Source organism: Arvicola amphibius, chromosome 12 (assembly GCF_903992535.2).
Source record: "Arvicola amphibius chromosome 12, mArvAmp1.2, whole genome shotgun sequence".
Lineage (NCBI taxonomy): Eukaryota > Metazoa > Chordata > Mammalia > Rodentia > Cricetidae > Arvicola > Arvicola amphibius.
In genome coordinates this window covers 23611711-23630739 of record NC_052058.2, presented here as the reverse complement: position 1 = coordinate 23630739, position 19029 = coordinate 23611711, and the positions used below count along the sequence as shown (strand labels likewise).

The following is a 19029-nucleotide window of genomic DNA, read 5'->3' as shown; positions in this document are numbered from 1 at the left end:
TGATAGCTAATCCTTTGTATAACGATTAAAAACCTTAAGTTAAGAAGAAACAACAAAACAAAAAAGTAGTTAAGTTTTTAAAAGGCCAAAATCTTTATCCGAGAACACTACATCCATCTTTTAAACCCGTAACGGAATCGTGGGACCTTGTGATGTCAGCTCCATTCAGAATGTTTACTGCCTGGACAATCTGGCTAGCTTCTTGGGGGCATCTGTGTGACCGCCATACCTCGTGGTGGTCAGAACATGGAGAGCTTCTCACTTCTCAGCATTTCGAGACCGCGAATCTCTTCCTCTGCCCTGAGTGCTTTTCCTGATATCCTGTCCTCACTTGCCACCAGCTTGCCAGGTAAATGCTGAAGTCGCTAGGACCATAGCGATGTGGTATTCCCTTCATTAAGCTCACTGGAGTTTATTTTGAAAAACATGATCCCGCCAGATCATGCTATAGGATCATGATTGGTTGAGAAAGCCAAGCAATGTCGGGGAGAATATAAGTTTTCTAAAGACTGCATTCCTGGTAAATCTTGCTGATTCATAATCTCTGGCAAGGGACAGACAGCAAAAGCATTTGTGGTCATATTTCTTTCCCTTAGAGGCAGCTTCTATATGAAATCTCAAGTGGGTGATCTGCCTATATAGAGAGCAGGCCCTCCCATTAACTTGGTCTTAAATTGGAGGGAAAAAAATTAGTTAGTGGCAAATAGTAGGCTAACTGATGAGCGCAGGGAGGAACAAAGGGAGACACGCGAGAACTTGTCAACTGAAGTGTGATCCTGGCTCTTCAGTGTGAGTATCTTGGAAGCTGAGAAAGGCAGCTTCACAGGCCTCCATCCCAGATGAAATGATTCAGAACAAGATTCTCTAGGGATTCCCCATGCTCACTGCAATTGAGCTGTCCTGCTGTGGGAGTTCTAAACATCCATTTGCCTCTACAGAGAATAGTTTAAAATCCGTATCCTCAAAGCTCAGCCATTGCCACGGGTTCAAGGCAGAGCCACTTTCTCCCAGACCCACCTAGTGGAGGTCAAACCCAGAGCCTCATGCACACTTGGCAAGAGTTCTCCCACTGAGCTAATCCCCAACCCTAGATGGTTGTAGACTTTTCTTATGGGAACTCCTCATTTGAGATTTAGTAGCTACTTCAGTAAACAAAATGCAACAAGGGCCCCTACACACCCTCTGAGAAATGCTTCAGCTGGAGAATGTGGCTTGCTTCTCATTCTCACAGGGACCATGCAACTTGCCTGTGTGGGCTGTGACCAGAGCGTCCATCCTGGAACCTGTGTTCCAGAGTTTTGTGGTTAGGCTACATGTGATAAGCAGGAGCATTAGGTGAGGCATGGACCAAGGAGAAAAGGTGTCATCTGAGACAAGTCCATTAAAGTTTGGAACCAAGGCTTTAATCATGCTAGACATGATGTTGCTGGCCTGGCCAAACCTTATATTCTCGTTTCCAAAGTATGTTTCTTAGGTCTGAAGAAACTTCCCCATCTATGACTTCCTGGGATACCACCTATAACAGGCCAGCTTGTTTGAGTTCAGAGGTCACTTTTTTTTTTTTTTTTTTTGGTTTTTCGAGACAGGGTTTCTCTGCAGCTTTAGAGCCTGTCCTGGAGCTAGCTCTTGTAGACCAGGCTGGTCTCGAACTCACAGAGATCTGCCTGCCTCTGCCTCCCGAGTGCGGGGATTAAAGGCATGTGCCACCACCGCCCGGCAAGAGGTCACTGTTTTGCATTAGTTTTCAAATCCCCAAACACACAGAAGGCGAGCCTCTAAAGTATATCTTGGAAGTTCCCCCAAAGAGGACTGTCAATCTTGCTCAGTTCACCACTGTTTCTTCTGTAACCCAGACATTGCAAAGACAGAGGTACCCACTGAGGCATCTAGACTAGCTTGGGCCCTGGCCCTGCAGTACCAAAGCAATGCTCTCTGGCATGGGATGCACGGTCTCTCCAGGTGAGGCCTTCTCCAATTCAGGACAGGGCCATGTGAGAAGCTACAAAGTGACAGGAGACGAACCCCAAAGGGAAGGGTGTCTGCAAGTTCACTCACCACATTCTCCCTCCCCCGCCCGCACCTCCTTTAGAAGAGGCCCATAGAACCATGAAGGCTTCTTACGTCCCCAGTCCTCTCTGCCAAGATCATGTGGAGAGCCAGTTTCTGCCTGAGTAGTCTATGGAGGGATTAGAATGGGTACCAAGGCTGGAAAAGTTGTCAAACCATTGGTGGCAGAAAGATTCTAAGATGTCAGATGTCTGTCTACCTGTCCTTGCCTATCCTTAGAGGTCAGAAGTCAAAGGGTTTCTACACAGGGCAGGGTCTGTCTCCAGCCCAGACACCTAGTGGCTATTTTCCCTAGCAGGAAAAGAATGCAGCAGGAATGGATGTCTTGGGCTGTTCTTCCCACCCCTCACCACCTGAGGTCTTTCAGCCATCACCAAGGTGGAGCACAGGTCTCCTGAGGTCATGGCTGCCTGTCTGTCTGCTTCCCCTGATTGCCTCCAGACACTTCAATCTTCCCTCAGCCCCAAACTCAGACCCTGCCCTTTCTTTTGCAGACTTGAGGGACAGCCAGAATGGGGAGCAGCTGAGGCGAAACTGCACCATCTACCGGCCCTGGTTTTCTCCTTACAGCTACTTTGTATGCACAGACAAAGAGAGCCACCTGGAGGCCTATGGGTTCCCAGAAGTGGACTGGGAAGAGGGCAGAGGGGATAACTGCCTTATTGAGGATGTGACTGACAGTGTCTGCTCATCTTCCTCCTCCCAAGAGAACACATTCCCCAGGGAGGCCAACAGGAAATCCAAGCATGGGTTGGAGTCTATTACATCCCAGGATATCCTAATGGCTTCCAAGTGGCACCCGGCCCAACAGAATGGCTACAAGTGTGCGGCCTGCTGCCGCATGTACCCCACTTTGCACTCCCTCAAGAGCCACATCAAGGGGGGCTTCAAGGAGGGTTTCAGCTGCAAGGTGTACTACCGCAAGCTCAAAGCTCTCTGGGGCAAGGAGCAGAAGGCCCGGCCAGGAGATAGGCTCTCCTTCAGTAGTTGCTAGGCCTTCAAGTAGTCTGCTGACACCTTAGGTAAATAGGGATGAAACCTACTTGTGCCTCTGGAGAGGTAACAATAAATTGAAGTTAATCATAATTTTCTTTGGTCAAGTCTGGTCACCACCATCTGCTCTTCTTGGTACCCAGTAGATCATCATCTTCAATTAGTGATTGCCTAGCAACACCAGACCCACCTCTGTCCCCACCCCCGCTAGATAAACACTATATATACTTGAAGTTTGAGAGCATCCTCTAAGCTGCCATGAAAGCAAGGTACCCAGACTCGCAGTAGCGGCCTCCTCTGAAATCAATAAGAGAAACAATTCTTAAATCATGCTCAGACCTGCTTGGTCAGAAACTCCAGGGAAAGAGCCTGACCAGCTGTGCCATAACCATCCTCCACGGTGACCCTGAAGCGATTCAGATGGAAAGAAACCACTGCTCTAGGGTGCTGGTCTATAGGACCAGTCCTTGTACACACTGAGGACAAAGGGCAGAGAAAGAATTCCTGCAGTTTGAAAGGCATCTTAGATATTAACCTTTTGAGGGATTTGTATCCCTGGAGAGGACCACATGACTCTGAGCATAAGTCAGGAAAGAGACAAGGAGTACGGGCTCCTTGTCATGTACCATGACTATGACTCAGAGTGTGTACCTCTTGCTAAAGCAGACAGAATTATGCTTATCCCAGGGGATATATTTCCATGGCTGTTTTGAGTCATGTCAAAATAGGTAGGCAACCATGTGATAACACTATATTCTGCCCCTACACAGTGTACCAGGTGGACAGTCCTGACCCTGACTCCATTTCAGGGCCACCCTCTCTGCCAATCTGAAACAGAAAGAAGACTGGGCATTTCCTTTTGGGGACTGGGTATTAATTTAGTCCCCGAAGAGTGGGTCAGTGTGTGTAGGTCCCTCCTTTGTTTTCCCCATCATACACGAAGACCCTTCCTGGAGCCTAACTTTATGGATCAGCAGAGCGGCTTCTGTTTATTATTGTGTTACCAAAATATCATGCATGATTCTTATGTTTCCCCAGCATGAAAAATGCTGTGCTCAAATCCCCATCACATAACATACTGTGAGAGCAACCCTGACCCTTCACCAAGCCCTGTATTTCATGGCTTTTCCTGTGCCCTCCCTTCTCAGCTAGAGGACAGAGTCTTGACTGTCAGGCTCAAAAGCTGGGATTTTCAGGCCACAAGCTGGCCACTCAGAAGCAAGGTGGTCTCTAGGCAACCCTGACATCACTTGCTGGATACCATCCCCCAAGGGATATATGTAGCTGGTGAGCCTTTCTAGCACCCACGCTGTGTTTCTTAACTGGAAAAGCCACTGCGCGCTGGGAGGCGGCATCTTAACATGTGTGGTTGTACAGATGTGGCATGTCCCATTGATAGGGCTCCTTAGCAGGTACAGTGAGAAGCGTACACAGGAGAGGCCTCTTGGGTTCACCACTGCCTGGGAAATGGATCCCAATCTGCTGCCAACCCCACGCTCCTTGCTATGGGACCTCTGCATTACATGACTCAAGCAGCCAAGAGGAAAACCAGCCATCAGGGCTAGAGAAGGGACCACACCATGTGCTCATTACTACCTAGGGACAGGAAGGTGCCTTGAACATTTTGCATTTAATATACCGAGAGGCATCATAACTAGGACCAAGTCCCATGTAGTTTTAGAACACAGAAAAAGGTGCCCAGCAGTTCCTGTACCTACCAGCACAGGTGTGGGAAGGAGGAAGCGCACTAAGATGCTGTACTGTCCCCTGGAGTGGTCTTAGCTATCTCTGCTGAGGTCTTTTTAATGCCATCTTATATGCTCTCATGAAAGCTGCATATGGCAGGCACCATCCCAGTGTACGGGTGAGGAAACAGCCCAGTTCACTTCACTGTCAGCGGCGAATAGAGGGTACATAAACCTGGTTAATGGCCTTTCCGGTCTTGCCTCTGGCCCGGGCCTGACAAAGCACCAGATTTAACAGCTGCCTGCCTTCAAAAAAGCCAAAAGTCCCAGTTTTTGGAAGTCAGAAAAGGAAAGGCTACATCGTGAGGCCCATGCGCCCACATGCCAGGATTTACAGTGAATCCTTGTCGCTGCAATACTTCTGGGAAGACATGAGGAGCAGCTTGTTTTGTTCTCTGTATGGCACTTGGTTGGAATGGGCACTTTGGGGCAACTACCAAATAGCAATCTCAGAGTTTTGGAGTCAGTAAAACTGCATAGTCCCGATCTCAGATACTGTAGAAACAATGCCATAGTGTTCTAATAAATTCACTACCACTACCCTCGTACTCTAATGGTATCTGGAGTCTGAAGAGACCTGGGGTCGTAAGAGTCTGAAAAACTGGGTGGAGGCTGGGGGATTACAATCTCTGTTTTAATGGCCTTGGGCAGATAATTCTTTGTCAAGGCTGTCCTATGTATGGTAGGATCTCTGATTTCCATTCACTATATGCCAAAAGCATCTATCCCCTAGGTATGATCAATGATAAAGCATTGAGACACTGTCACATGTCCCCCAAGGAAGCAAAATTATTTCCAGTTAGCAGCAGCAGACTGTCTGACTCTGCAGGGCTGGCTCATAATCCCTGCAACCAAGGATCCACCTGGCTCCTCTCCTCCAGGAAATATGGATTCTTTCTATATCGTGTCCTAGAGCTGATGATACCTAGCTTAGGAAATGGGTGCAAGGGAAGGGGACAGAAGAAGCAGGTTAAATAGAAGAAGCAAGTAGAGACAACGGAAAAGCTTTTAGAAATAAGAAAGGTTTATTTAGCAAAAGCCACTAACTAGTGACAACATCCAGGGAGTAAGTGCACTTACATTAACAGAATCGTTTCCCAGAGAGCTGATCCAACAGTTAATGACACACGACAGTTTCAGGAAGCAGAGGGCTAGCAGAGGGGAGGGAGGGAATGGGAAAGCAGTCAAGCAGAGTCTAAATAAATACAACTCATAAACAAGGTCAGCTGAGAGGAACGAGGCTCAGAAAGGTTTTTATAGACAGCATCAATATAAGCAGGAATATAAGGAATATAGTTTTCCGTTCCCATAGGCAGTCCATCCTGTGCAGAGAAATTCTGTCCTGCCTCTGCAGCTGCGAAGCCTTGTATGCCCAAGAGCTTTCTGGCACCTGGGGCCGTCTTCAATAAGGAACCCCTGGTGTCCATGTGTCCTCCATACAGAGTATGGGCAGAGTAGAAGGAAGGAGAAAGGCAGAGTTGAGTTAGCAGAGCAAGAAGCAAGGAAGGCGGAGGATGCTGCTGGGAGACCAGGTCTGCAACATTGTTTGTCCTGTCCATTGGCCTGAATGGTGGCTGGTGACCCCACAAGACCACTAGATCCACTCTTTGTGACCCATTTCCACATATCAAGTGTGTACAAGTTTAGGTCTTATGAGGGAGGATACCAGCACATGAATGAATTTCCAGAGAAGGTGATAATCAGGGAAAGGGGAAGGTCAAAAAAGGCAGAAAGCAAGGGCAAAAGTCTTACATGAGTCTCAAGTCAGCGTCCATCCATTCACAGTCTCCCCAGTTTCTCTATTTCTTCCTCTCACAAGCTTTAAAAACCATCATCTTCCTCCCACACTTCTTCGCTCTCCTCTAGCCCTATCCACACGCAGTCCATACACCTCCATTTGTCCCCGATTTTATCCTTAGCCCTGCTCACAGGGTAGTAGCCTGTGAGGAAACAGAACACCCTCCCGCTCTCTCAGGTCCACAAAAGCTTGGATCCAAAGGTCCTAGACTCAAGGAATCCTAGGTTGGGATTGAGTAAGTTAGACAGGCTCAGCCAAACTTGATTCCTGCCAGCTGCTCCTTCAGTTTTGTGAACCTCACATCTCAAATTCTTCCTTCCTTGTGTATCTGGACCTCCTTCTAATGGTTAATTAGAAAATAACAGAATTTTACCTCTTCAACTAAATGCAGGGTGGGAAAAGGAAACAATGCTATTGTTCATCCTAACACCCTGGAGCTCTTTCTAGTCATGTCTCAAGTTCAAAAGCATGACATTGCTTCCCTTACACACACACACACACACACACACACACACACACACACCCTGATACACTCGGGAGTAATAATGTAAAGCTATGCTAATTTCCTTTAACTTAACTGTTTAGTTTAAAAGAAACTCCACTGTGGCTGTAAGAAAGGGCCATGCTTGCATTCAGATACTTTTCAGAGCAAAGCTGGGTCAGAAGAACTCCATTTGGGCAACTCCATCCTTATTAACCTTATTAACTGTCGGTCTGATAACACTGCAGTTCAGCCTACGCTTGTCCAGGATGAAAATGAATGATCCCCCCAACCCTACTCTTCCACCCCCACCCCGCTCCCAATCATATAACTTTGAACACGTCTCAGCTATCTTTTCAGGAGTTGGAAAAATCTATGAATCAGTTAAGGTCTTATTGGTGGGGGAGGGTTCTCATGAGCACAGCCAGCCCATTACTGAGTGGAGATCCTGCACTTCTAACACCTGTGCTCAAGGCATGCACTCGCAGAGAGATGGGCTGAGGTGCCATGTCTGTGGTCCCTGATCTAAGTGGCAGTGATTCTGAAGGGTAGATAATCTCAGCCATTAGCTTGCATCTGTTCCCCCCCTCCCCCTCCCCCCGTGCAGTAAATACTGACCACTACAGCCCAGTGGAGGGGACAGGAACAGAGGTAAGGCAAGAGAGCTCTGGACTCAGAGACTTGCCCAAAGGCACAGCACTGTCACAAAGGGGTGTTAGGGTAGTTCTTGGCCTTATGTATATGAGCTGGGTTGCAAGCAGGAAATGGGTTGGGGCAGGGTTTCCAAACTGAAGAATCAGACCTAAGTGAGCTGCAGCAGCAATGAGCTATCCTCCCCCTGGGCTTTCCCAGCAGGGTCCTGAACTGTCTTAAAACTCCCAGCTTCCTCAGAGGCAACAGCCAACACCCAGCTAGAGAAAACTCCTAGTTAGCCACTCTGACTTGTGAATCCCCTCGACTCCAGACTCAGGCATAGCCTCCCTTTCCCAGGAGCCCAGGGCACCCAACCTCTATGGTCTCAGCCAGGGCCTGGGGAGGGAATTCTCCTATAGCTCAAGGGAGGGTTAGGCAATTTATAACATCCTGATATCCAAAAACAAAGTACCCGAGAAGGTACCAATGGCTTCCCTTTCTGGTCTGCACCACAGAGACAGGAGAGCGTGAGTGTCACCGAGGCATCACGGGATAGATTGAGTAGAACCTGACTATAGTAATAGCGGTAGCAGCAGGCCTTCCGGAACTGTGGTTCTGAAGACGGACCTTGTCCCAAGGCCCTAGGTTCTGGGAAGCCCTGTTTCCACCCCTTCAGTCGTTAGCATTATGCATGCGCTGATTCCTGTCTCTGAGAATCCAATTTCTTCCCCGATTTACCTTCCAAAGCAAAATCCTGACCCTCTTTCCAAAGCCCCACACTCTCCGCCCTGGGTGTTATTCTCACGCCTTCCCTGGGCATCCCCTGCCACGGAACAGGCAGACTTGACCCCATTGGCATCATGCTGCCACCTCCGCCAACTCCTTGCCCTGCACCTACACAGCGATCTCATCATCCAAACTGTCACCCAACTCCTGCCGCTGTAGGACATTGAGCAGGCGTGGCAGCTCCTCCTGGGACCATGAGTCACGCTCCTCGCTTTCGTCCGTGTTGGACTCATACTCTGAGGCGATGCCTGACTCTCGGAACTTGATGAGCTCCAGGCCACCCAGAAGCGGCTCACCCTGCGCCATCGGCCTGGTATCCTCAGACGGGAGGAAACGAAAGCACTCCAGCTTCACCAAACAGTCACGCCTACCTAAGGGGCTGCCCGCTGGGTGGGCAAAGTCAGCCAAGCCGGCACCGAGCAGTGGCGAGTGTAGGTCTTCTGGCTTAGGGGTGGTGGGTTCACAGAGCACAGGCAGGGCACCTGAGCGGAAGGTGATCTCCAGCAAGCTGTCCTGGGAGCCCACTGAAGGGAGACAAGGGACAAGGAGAGGCAGTGTTAGGCAAGGCTTCAAACGGGAGCTCAGTTATTAACCCTTGCAGCTGGGAAAGGCTTGGTTCTGACAATTACAGTCCCTGAAATGGTCCTTTGACTGACTCGGCAGCATCCCTGAGAGATTTTACAGCTTAACCCAGCACTTTTTCTCTTCCACCCTTGCAAACATCAGATGCACTTGGCTGCTGGGTGGGGTGGTGTGGGGCTGGGGACAGCTTTCAGAGAGTTGGGAAGGATGCTGAATGCCACATAGTGGATTTGTGATGGGGGAAAAGGTACCAACCCATCCACATTCCAAATACGGGGTAATAGTGGAACCTTGCAAGAGCATCTGGACACCAGAGTGGGGTTACACACATTTTAGACCCCAGCCCTGTCTCTGACCACTGATGAGAAGTCCCCATGGGCTGGACTATGAGACAGCTATGAGCCGTAACTTTAAGAAACCAATGGCAGAGCTAGAAAAACATCAGACTCGCAGTGAAGTCTTAAGTGTGAGTCTAGGCTCCACTCACTGTTGGCTAATTGTGTGACTGAGCTACTTATTAAACCTCTCTTGAGTGTGTTTCCTCAGTTGTGCAATGGTCATGACAGCGTTTACTACTACAGAGAATAAAGGAGCTTACACATTAAAAAATTCGATCACAGTTCTTTGTGTAATAGCTGATCGGTAGGTATTTGCCAGCACACAGTCAGCACAGGCTTCATGCATGCCTAGAACTCACTCAAAGGCAAGTTTACGATAAAGGCCAGGAACTAGACTGCCTACTGCTTCCCAGTTCAGCTTGAGGAGTCTGGTATGCAGGTAGCAAAGAATCTCAGACCGTAGAGTCTAGTTATGGCCACAGTTACTGAGCCGCCTTATCAATTAAATGGACATCTACATAGTGCAGAGAATCAGTTACTAAAGAGTTTGGGGGAACCCACAGAGTTCACAATATGATACCCCGTATGGGCTCAGTATATTTTCATTGGGAAAATCTCTCTGAGAAAGAAATGGGCTTTCTTGGAATATAAAGTGACCAAGTTTTCTATAAGGAGAGAGTGGACAGATATGTACTAGTGTCTCCTAGGGACCTTCAAGGTCAAGTCTGGGTAGTGGATAGAAGGCAGCCAATATGGACTCTGGCCCTGTAATTCTATAATTTATGAAACGTGCAGACTAGTAACAATGAAGCCTGTGTTCTATTGAACTATAAGGGCGCCATCAAGGCTCTAAGCAAGCATCCCCGGTTTGTGAAAATAACTTATTTTATGAAGAGTGAGGCTGGATGGGACCTCAGCTTACTGGCATTCTGTCCTGACAGCTTCAGCTCCAGCTCCTGCACTTGCTTGACCAGCAGAGAGATATGCTGGAGCATGTCCTTGTTCTGCAGCAGGAGCTGGTGCACTCGCGCCTGGGCCTCCAGCCGTGCTGCAGCCTCAGCAGCCAACTGATCCTTCAGCAAGTGAACCTGCAGAGAGCATGAGGCCAGGAGACAGAGAGAAGGAGGGACAAAAAAAAAGAGAGGGCATTACTACAAATTGACAGTTGCCAATGGATGGCCAGGACTGGAGATGCCCCTTTCCACATTCAATTCAAGATGAAGAAACCCTGCATGGAAAATTGGGCACCTAGAATTGTAATGTTGGAAAAGTGGCCAAGAGAAGACAGGTTGCCAGCCCTGTGGACTTCTCTCTATACTTCAGGCACCACTCTGAGCCCCATGTCAAGTGCAGAAAGTAGGAAAAACACTCACTTCCTGCAGTGTCGTGCAGATAAACTGCCCTCCATTCCTGTTTTAAGAACTTACATAGGCCCCACACAGCACATTTTTCTAACTTCGATTTGTTTGTTTTGAGACAGGGTCTTGCTGTATGGCCCTAGCTAGCCTGGAGCCGACTGTATTAACCAGGCTGGCCTTGAACTTGCAGTCACTCTCTTGTGTGTCTGCCTCCTCGGTGCTAGGATTGCAGGCATGTGCCATCACACCCAGCGTTACCCATATCTTTAAAAAAACAAAAGTAGCTGGGTATGGTGGGGTACATGTTGTAATCCTAACATCTGGGAAACAGAAGCAGGAGAATTTTGAGGATGGTCCAGTCTATGTAGCAACTTCCAGGCCAGCCAGGGCTACCTAGCAAGATCTCAAAATCAATTAAAAAATAAAATACAAAAGCTTATATATTGACCAGACCATCACCATGGGACGCCTCACCCTAACCAATAATCTTTCCTTCTACTTTCCTGAACATCAGTGCAACAAGACACAGGAAGTAGAACTCCATTGCAGTTAGTGAGCTGGTTGTGATAAAGCTTGGCTTCTCATATCTGGGTACCAGCTTCTCCGCCTTTCAATTCTTTTCTTATTCTCAATGGACACCCATAGAATCCCTGATTCCTCCTTGGAATGGGTTAAATGTTTGTTGAGTGACTAACAGTAGTGCTCTCCTGACAGCCATATAAAGCCAAGTTCACAGTGAACACTTCATCTATTCATATCCCTCTTGTGGTACGGGGTCAGCCACGGCACACTCAATAGGCTCTAGGCCTGTGGTGTTTACGTGCCCATTCCTGGAGTGTAACCCTTGAATAAAGGTGAAATCACTGGGGAGAGATGGGGCAATTATATCCAGGATGCTAGCTTCAGGAAAATAGTCAGAAGGCCAGGGTTCACGTATACATGGTTCTTGTACTTAGGAATGGGATCGGGAGGATTTTGGAAGGCTCTCAAGAAAGGGAATGAATGAGCTTGGTCACCTGGAACCAAGTCAGTGCATAGGAAAGATGGTTTTCTTGGAGACGAACCATGGTGTTGACAAAGAACCTGGGTGGGTGGGTGGGATGTGGGGTGGGAGAGGGATGGAAGAGGGGAAGCCTCCACTGTTCTCTTTCCCCTTTTCTGAAAAGCAGCATTCTCTAGAAATTCCCATGTGGCTGAGACTGACCAAGGCATCTGCAGGCCTCTGCATCTGCCTTCTCAGGACACAGTGCTGAGACGATTGTACTCAGGTGCAGCGGATGCTTCCTTCTCTGCCCTGTTCAGAAGAGAAGGTCTCGCAGCTGGCTCTGCTTTGAACTGAGCAAGGGCACCAATGAGATTTGCCAACACTTTTCATTAGTGGATCCTCAAGGTCGGGCTCATTCTCCCCAGGGCGATGATGCTTAAGGAATCTAAAGGAAATCTGGCCATTTAAAGGACTGCCAAGGACAGAACTCTTGTTTTGATCAGGATGATCCTTTGCTGTTTCAGATTCCCGGGAGAGATTCTCAAGAGGGACGAGAACAGGAAAAGAAGTGTCAGTAACACTGGGGCCTGGGGTTCTGATGGAGGGCAGCTATGAAACACGCAGCTTCCTGGGAAAGAGAGGCACGGAGAAATTCCACCCAGGGGTCTCCTAAATCCTACTGAATCTAAGAAACAGGGAAATGGCTATGGGAAGCCCCAACCTGCATCCCCACAGGACAGGCAAGCTCAAAACTCTAGCTGCTAGTACTGTTACTTACATGAAATAAGAGTATCAGGGAAAGGACCCTACCATCTATGCAATCTACTTATTAGATCTCTCACTTTCTACTTACTTTGGAATCAAACAGAAATATAAGACAGAAATATGGAACGTGGCTTTTCAGTGGATAATCAGAGAGCACAGAGCCCTGCACACCACTAATTAGCATCTGTTATGGGCTATACACCTGCTACACCCTCAGGTACCAGCATCCCAACAGAATAGACCATTAGGAAGCAAGCATGAGACTAGCAGCTGAGGTGCTGGCATCTTCGCTGACTCCTGAGACAACCCACTTTTCCTTGGGCTTCATCTGCCCCATCTGTCATGGGAGAGGGCTGGCTAGGGACTGAGATGTCCGATTCTGCATTCAGACAGTCAAAACCACTGGAGGGCACTTAAAAAAGTCCTCAGATCCCATGGTGACATCTGAGAATTGGGAGGGAGAACAAAAAAAGAGGAGAGAAGTTAGGGGAGTGTTGGAAGCTTCTCTGGCAGGTGTCCAAGTTCCAAAGGTGGAGTGCCATCAACACCCGAGAGACGACCCTTGAATACTATGCTTCTGGTAAAACCCATTGACATTAAGTGCCATGAGCAAACACGCCAGAGAGCGAGTGCCTCTCGTTCCGGATTACATAAGAATTTTACCTCTGCCAGCACAGAGCGGTATCATTTCGGATGTTTTTAAGCCCCATGAGCACAGAAACGACGCGCGGCTGTCACTGCCCAAGCCAGCACTAATGAGCCTCCTGCATCTGCAGTCATCCAAAGTGGAATCAGGCAGGAGGCTCAGACCTCTGCCTGCAGCACCCAAACCAGGCCAAGTGAGGACAGCACGGCTTAGAGCTCTTTAAACTCGGAAAGGAATGCTCAAATGAGGTGGTGTTTGCTTCACCCTTGGCTTGGGCTCTGTTTCTCAACTAGGACGGGAGTAGAAGGTTCCACCCCCACCCCCGATACCCGTGAGTCGTGGACGTTTATCTTTAGACAACTTTTCTTACAAAGAATTGAACATTTCCCACACAGCTGACCACAGTCCTTTCGGAAAAGGTAACTGTGGAATGTCTCCTCTCCAGACTATGGCACCTTGAGTACGGACTCTCCCATTCAGACTAAGCCAGAGGCACAAACACAGCGCTGTGGCACTTAGAGCCACACTTCATGTCGGCATCCAGCTCGGCATCCCAATCCCAGAACAACACGTATAACACCAACCCTGTCCCTCCAGCCCTGGACCACTTCCCCAAAGTCGGGCGCTCACCCTCAACCCACCCGACCACCTCAGACCATCGCCCCAATCAACTCTCCAGCCTACTTGCCTGGACTCCAGCTCCTCCATCAGAAGTGGGGGCAGGGCCAGGCTGAAGTTAGGGAGTGGCAGGCACATGGAAATGGCAGCGGGGATAACCAGAGCAATCCCCCCCCACCCCCTTCCCTATACAGGATAAAGCAGAGGCAGGCAGCGCTGTCTCAGCATGCATTAGGCCAGGGACTTGGGCAAGACTGGGGATTGGGAAAAGCCACAAGGACAAACGCTACGTGGAGGGCCAGGGTGGGGGGTGCAGCTTCCAGCGCTGTTTCTCTAACCACAACACGCAATATCAAAAAGCATAAATAACAAATTACTTGTTCCTAAATAAGCAGAGTGGCAACAGGCAGAGGAGGTCTTTAAATAGCAACAATGAGCTTCACTACCATTTTCCCAAATGCTAGGCTAAGGGCTTGGCAAACTGTAAACATATCTGGCCCACTTAACTGTTGTCAATAAGCCATAATCCTGGAGCCAGGCAGGCCCAGCATGCAGCTATGCAGGCACCAACTATATCCCAGGTACGATTCAAGGTGTGGCTCTGTTTTTCATCCACACCCTTGAACTTCTGGTCCAGGTAAAAGCAGAAGCTAATGCAGCCAGGCGAGCCTCATGCTGGGCTGGGAGAGTCTCAGAGGGACTAGGGTAATTCACTATTTACACACTGCAGAATGACCTGGAAACCCTTAGGAGTTGGTTAATACCATCTTTGCTCATACGTGTTTAAGGCCAAGGAAGGCCTGATCAAGATCAGCACTGAAGGAATTGAGGTGAGGGCTTGAGGTCTTAGAAAAAGTCACGACAACATCAAAAAGAACGGACTATGGTCCTGAAGGCAACAGCCAAATCAGATTGGTGTGTGAGAGCCAATGCGGCGGGGGGCATAAAGAACGCAGTAAGCAGCCTTAAGAGCACACATTATCTGCAAGAAATTGGGGCTTTACCCTTAGATTTTGGACTAAGAAGTAACACAGGAGGGTTTGGGAGCTCAGAGAAAGGGAAACTACATTCTTAGCCTAAACACTAAGACAACAGTTACAACTGCTGAGTTCTGGGGACCACTGGTGTTTCAGTGAGACACCTTGCCGCATGCCAGCAGCTGTCTGACAGAACAAGAGAAAGTTGACATCCCCAGTAACTAATTGGTCCTGAGGAAGAACCAGGGTATTGCAGTTGGTCTGTTGCAGGCCCATGGTAGATGTCAGGATCCCCTGTCATCAGCCTGCTTGCATGCCTTACATAACTGATTAGACCCATAGATGGGGACAATGACAGAAAGTTCTTTGATCAAATCCTACAAAGGTACGGAGCTTGAAGAGGCTGGTTTAAGACTGAACCCACCTGCAGGACCGGGGGGACAAGGGCCAGCTGAGAGTACAGTTGTACCCTACTGTGTCCCTGGCAGTATATATAAGATGCAGATGGAAGGCAGGTGGTCAGAGAGCGACTAAGGACAATGGCAGGGACAGGTTAGAGGACTATGCTCAAGAAGCCATCAGATGACCTTAAGTCGAGTTCGATGGAAAAAGTTCAGAAGGCTACCGCTCTACTCAGAGTCGTCACTGTCCTACGGCAGCCTTTTGTCGTATTACTGCTTGAGCCGAGGGTCCAGCGGCTCACTTGTCAGCTACACCCAATAGATTCTGAGTAAATGAGAGGCTTGGACTGGCCAACCTGGTGAAACACCTAGAACTTAGAGAGAGGCTCATGAAACGGATCTGTAACACTATATGGTTCCCTTTCCTTAGATCCCACACCTCCTAAGGAAGAGGCGATTAGAGTAGGGCAGGGCAGGATGTTTTGTTAAGACAGACAGTTGCTATGCCAGAAAGCCACTTTTAGGTTTGGCCCTGATGGAGGCTGACCTGCGACAAGTTGCGCGTCTGACTGAGTGCAGGCTGAGTGCTTCCTTCCACTGCCACAACGCCGCGTGTAGATGTGACACTTGCAACTGATTTCTCTCTAGCACTTAGCTGAGACTTCAAATTCAGATGCCCTTTGCTAATAAGACAGCATGAATATGCATCAGATCTACTCTTGGGTAAATAATAATTACTTGGGAATTGATATGCTGAAAGAGAATTGTTTGGAGAATGGATCCGCATTCAGTGGAAAACTTGGGGAAATGCTGAGCCTCGGGATGGGCCGGGGCTGAGATGCACAGGCTTTGTGTTGCCGTCAATCCCCACACTGAGGAGGAGAGTCTCAGACTACCATGCTGTCATTAGCCAGAGATGGATTCTTTCATTTGACAAAGAACGTTTTTTTCCTCTCTCCAAATATAAGAAGTCATTAATGACATTCCCTTTTCTCTGACACTGATTTGGGAACACCTGCAAATCCTCCCACCAGCATGGTGTAGTCTTTGATTTCACAGTCAGATCTCCCACCCCCATGCCGCCTCCAAGGCTCTGTCTGCTACTTGGAGCATCGTCCCACTGGTTCCGCTCTTCTGAAATGCGGAGCCAAAGTGACCCACAAGGCACCAGCCTCAGGGACGGTCGGTGAAGGCTGGAGGACAAGAGGGCTCTTTCAGGCCAAGCCATAGCAGACGGAAGGATCATCCAGGAGTCAGTAGAAGAGGAAGCAGATCACACAGACGGATCAGTCAATTCTCCCTGGAGGAGTCTATTTCCTGTACTGAACACGGAAGATCTCAGCACCTAATCAAGCCTATCCCATCCAGAACACTGGTGCACACAGTGGCCTTTCACAGATAACTCTCCAACCATCCCATCCCATCCTCCTGACTACCTTCGTCTACCCACATAAGGCCTGATCCTGCCTGGTTCTGGCTTCACACTTCAGCTTTTATACGGATCAGATGCATGTGTCTTCACCATTCCCTGACCTGCCCATCATCGAGAGACGGCTCAAACTACGAAATTCCAAGGAAGTATGGATGACAGCGACCTCCAAATGGAAACCAAACAGAAGGGATTCCTGCTGAAAGCAGCAAGGGCAATCAGCTCAATCCTCTCCCAAGAGCAGCAACGATCCAACCAGATTCCAGGGCACAAACTCCATCCAGATGCGAAAAGGTAGCCATTTCTCAAATGGCTCAGATCATCTACCTGAATTCCCATGAGTTCATTGCTATTAGAATGAGTTCCTAATCAAATACTGTCTGGAATAAGTAGGTCAGTATTGGAGGCTTGAGGACCTGTTCCGGTCAAGAGGGTTGGGATGCCTGAGCAGCAGTCTGTGCAAGGATGCTAGTCACAGATTTATACTTGGAGCTGTTTTAAGAGTTGTCACCCCTGTCCTAACTCCAAAGGCATCCCCTCCCACCCCAAACATGAGGAAATAAGGTAGGGAAGGGAGGGTGGGACTGCGTACTTCTTTTTCTTTGGTACGTTCAAATCATCATCCAACAACATTCAGCCAAGCCAGCCAAGCCTTACTCAGAGCGAGGGATACACGGGGGGAACCGATGTGTTTTTCCGTTTTAACCATAGCTCCCACCTGTCCCCCTCCCCTGTCACCTCCTAGAACCCCAACAAGCAATGATCCAATAGCATGAGCAATTCCTTAGAGCCCCCTAGGTTGTAAACCTGCCCTGAGCCCCTTGCTAGGGAAGGCGCGTCAAGCCCATGAGAGTGGAGCCTGTGAAGAAGGGAGGAGGCTGAGGAGAACCTGGGCCACAGCCACTTGCGTCTGCTGCTGCTGCTGCTGGAGGAGCTGCTGGAGAAGCTGCATCTGGTGCTGAGTGGACAGGGGCGTCCCCGCGCCCAACCCTGGTGGCTTCGAGGAAGCAGAAGGGAGCAGCATGCGGGGTGAGGCTGTCAGCATGGGCTCCTGAGGACTGGGTGAGACCTGAAAAGACAGAACATGGCTCATAGGCAGAAGCCACCTCCGAGGGCATGCTCCCTCTTACTGTGATGGTTGCGATGGGTACATGGGCAGAGCGAAATCCAAGTGCTAGAGATGCAGCATCTTGAATGACAGGAATAGCTCCAGGGAGAAAATGCTGGCACACCTGGGTTTGGACCACAGAGCCAGAAAATTCTATCCCCATACCTTGGGAACATCATTTGTCAATAGGGTGGGAGACGGGCAGTTGACAAAACGGTTTTTCTTTTTAACCCCTCGTTTTCTGATGAATTGGGGTTTCTAGCGTTAGAATCTGTTTGTGTACACAGCAGCCTATCATGTTACTATGGCAACAAGAGAGAGATGGTCTCAGTTCTTCCCCCGTGCTGTCCTTTGCTTCCTCTTCTGGGGTCAGATGCTCCAGCCTCTCCCATCTCTTCTCACAGTGAAGGAAGAACATTTGGACATCACATGACCCGGAGGGACCTCTGTTAGCTAGGTGACCACAGCTGCGGTCTCTTTCTCCTGATGGACACTTTCGCTCAGATGGCTCCGGTAAGTCAGAGTTGAACGCCAAGGAGGTAGGTTTTGTTTCCAATGGCTCTGCTGATCTTCAGATATTCAGGAAGAAGGCACCGGGGGACAAATGCCTATTGCCCCTTGTAGAGAGGTCATGGGGCAGCAGAGGAAACTGGAGGCACTGCCCGCCAAACTACACAGGCGTTTCCTCATGAACTGGTCTAATCTAGTTGGAGGACAGAAAGTGCCCAAGAGCTTCCTGGGAACCCAAGGGTCAGGAGCTTCCCTTTCAGTTTTTATTTTCCTTAGCTTAGTTGTCTCTAAGTTTGAATTTAGTCTTGGGGCTTTTGGGGCTTGTTTCATGGATCGTATCAGAAGCTCCCCTAAGCCTTAGTTGTCCTACCCGTGGAATGCCAGGCTGGGGTGATGAGGCCCGCCTTATTGTGGTCTCAGTTTCTAATATGCCGTGGGCCAGTTTCCAGACTCAACAGAGCTGTTATCCAGGAGTTTTAAAGGCACACAACTGCTAGACAAGGCGAGGGGGCTCAAACAGTCTGTTTTTCATAGCTAAGTCATGTGATTCTCTGCATCACATGGGTCTGCACAAATATCACAAGATGCTGTTGTGTACGGAGAAAGGGATAGAACATTGACGGGATTCCCCCAGGTGGGCAATAAGCTTCAGACACCAGCTCCACAGCACCCTCACATGTGTGCCGGCCCATGGATGCTGAACCTGCAGAAGTCGGACCCCTCGGAGAGGCGACAAAATATGCCACTGGGTGACAGGGCACCTCACTTCTGAAGCTGCAGCAGCGGGAGCTATAAGGCGCCTGCTGGCC

At 49.1% G+C, this 19029-nt stretch overlaps 2 protein-coding genes across 4 annotated transcripts in view; one reads left to right on the top strand and one right to left on the bottom strand.

Annotated features, from left to right (window-relative positions):
- The window catches only part of LOC119827302 (carboxyl-terminal PDZ ligand of neuronal nitric oxide synthase protein-like), a 295495-nt gene that overhangs the window by 11106 nt on the left and 265360 nt on the right, over positions 1-19029 (bottom strand). For all 3 annotated transcript variants that reach the window (XM_038348855.1, XM_038348856.1, XM_038348857.2), the window contains 3 exons: positions 17492-17671; positions 10346-10511; positions 8875-9027 (listed from right to left, as the gene is read on the bottom strand). In XM_038348855.1, the coding sequence (XP_038204783.1) occupies positions 8875-9027; positions 10346-10511; positions 17492-17671 (499 nt within the window). The remainder of the gene's footprint in view (positions 1-8874; positions 9028-10345; positions 10512-17491; positions 17672-19029) is intronic.
- Spata46 (spermatogenesis associated 46) lies at positions 247-3061 on the top strand. Its single transcript, XM_038348859.1, has 3 exons — positions 247-349; positions 1854-1949; positions 2541-3061. Exons 1-3 carry the CDS (start codon positions 247-249, stop codon positions 3059-3061), a joined length of 720 nt encoding a protein of 239 aa, XP_038204787.1.

Coding starts and splice junctions, on each gene's coding strand:
- Spata46 (XM_038348859.1), top strand. CDS start 247: ATGGAGAGCTTCTCACTTCTCAGCATTTCGAGACCGCGAATCTCTTCC. Junction 350..1,853: donor ACTTGCCACCAGCTTGCCAG/GTAAATGCTGAA, acceptor TCTGTAACCCAG/ACATTGCAAAGACAGAGGTA. Junction 1,950..2,540: donor TCTCTGGCATGGGATGCACG/GTCTCTCCAGGT, acceptor CCCCAAACTCAG/ACCCTGCCCTTTCTTTTGCA.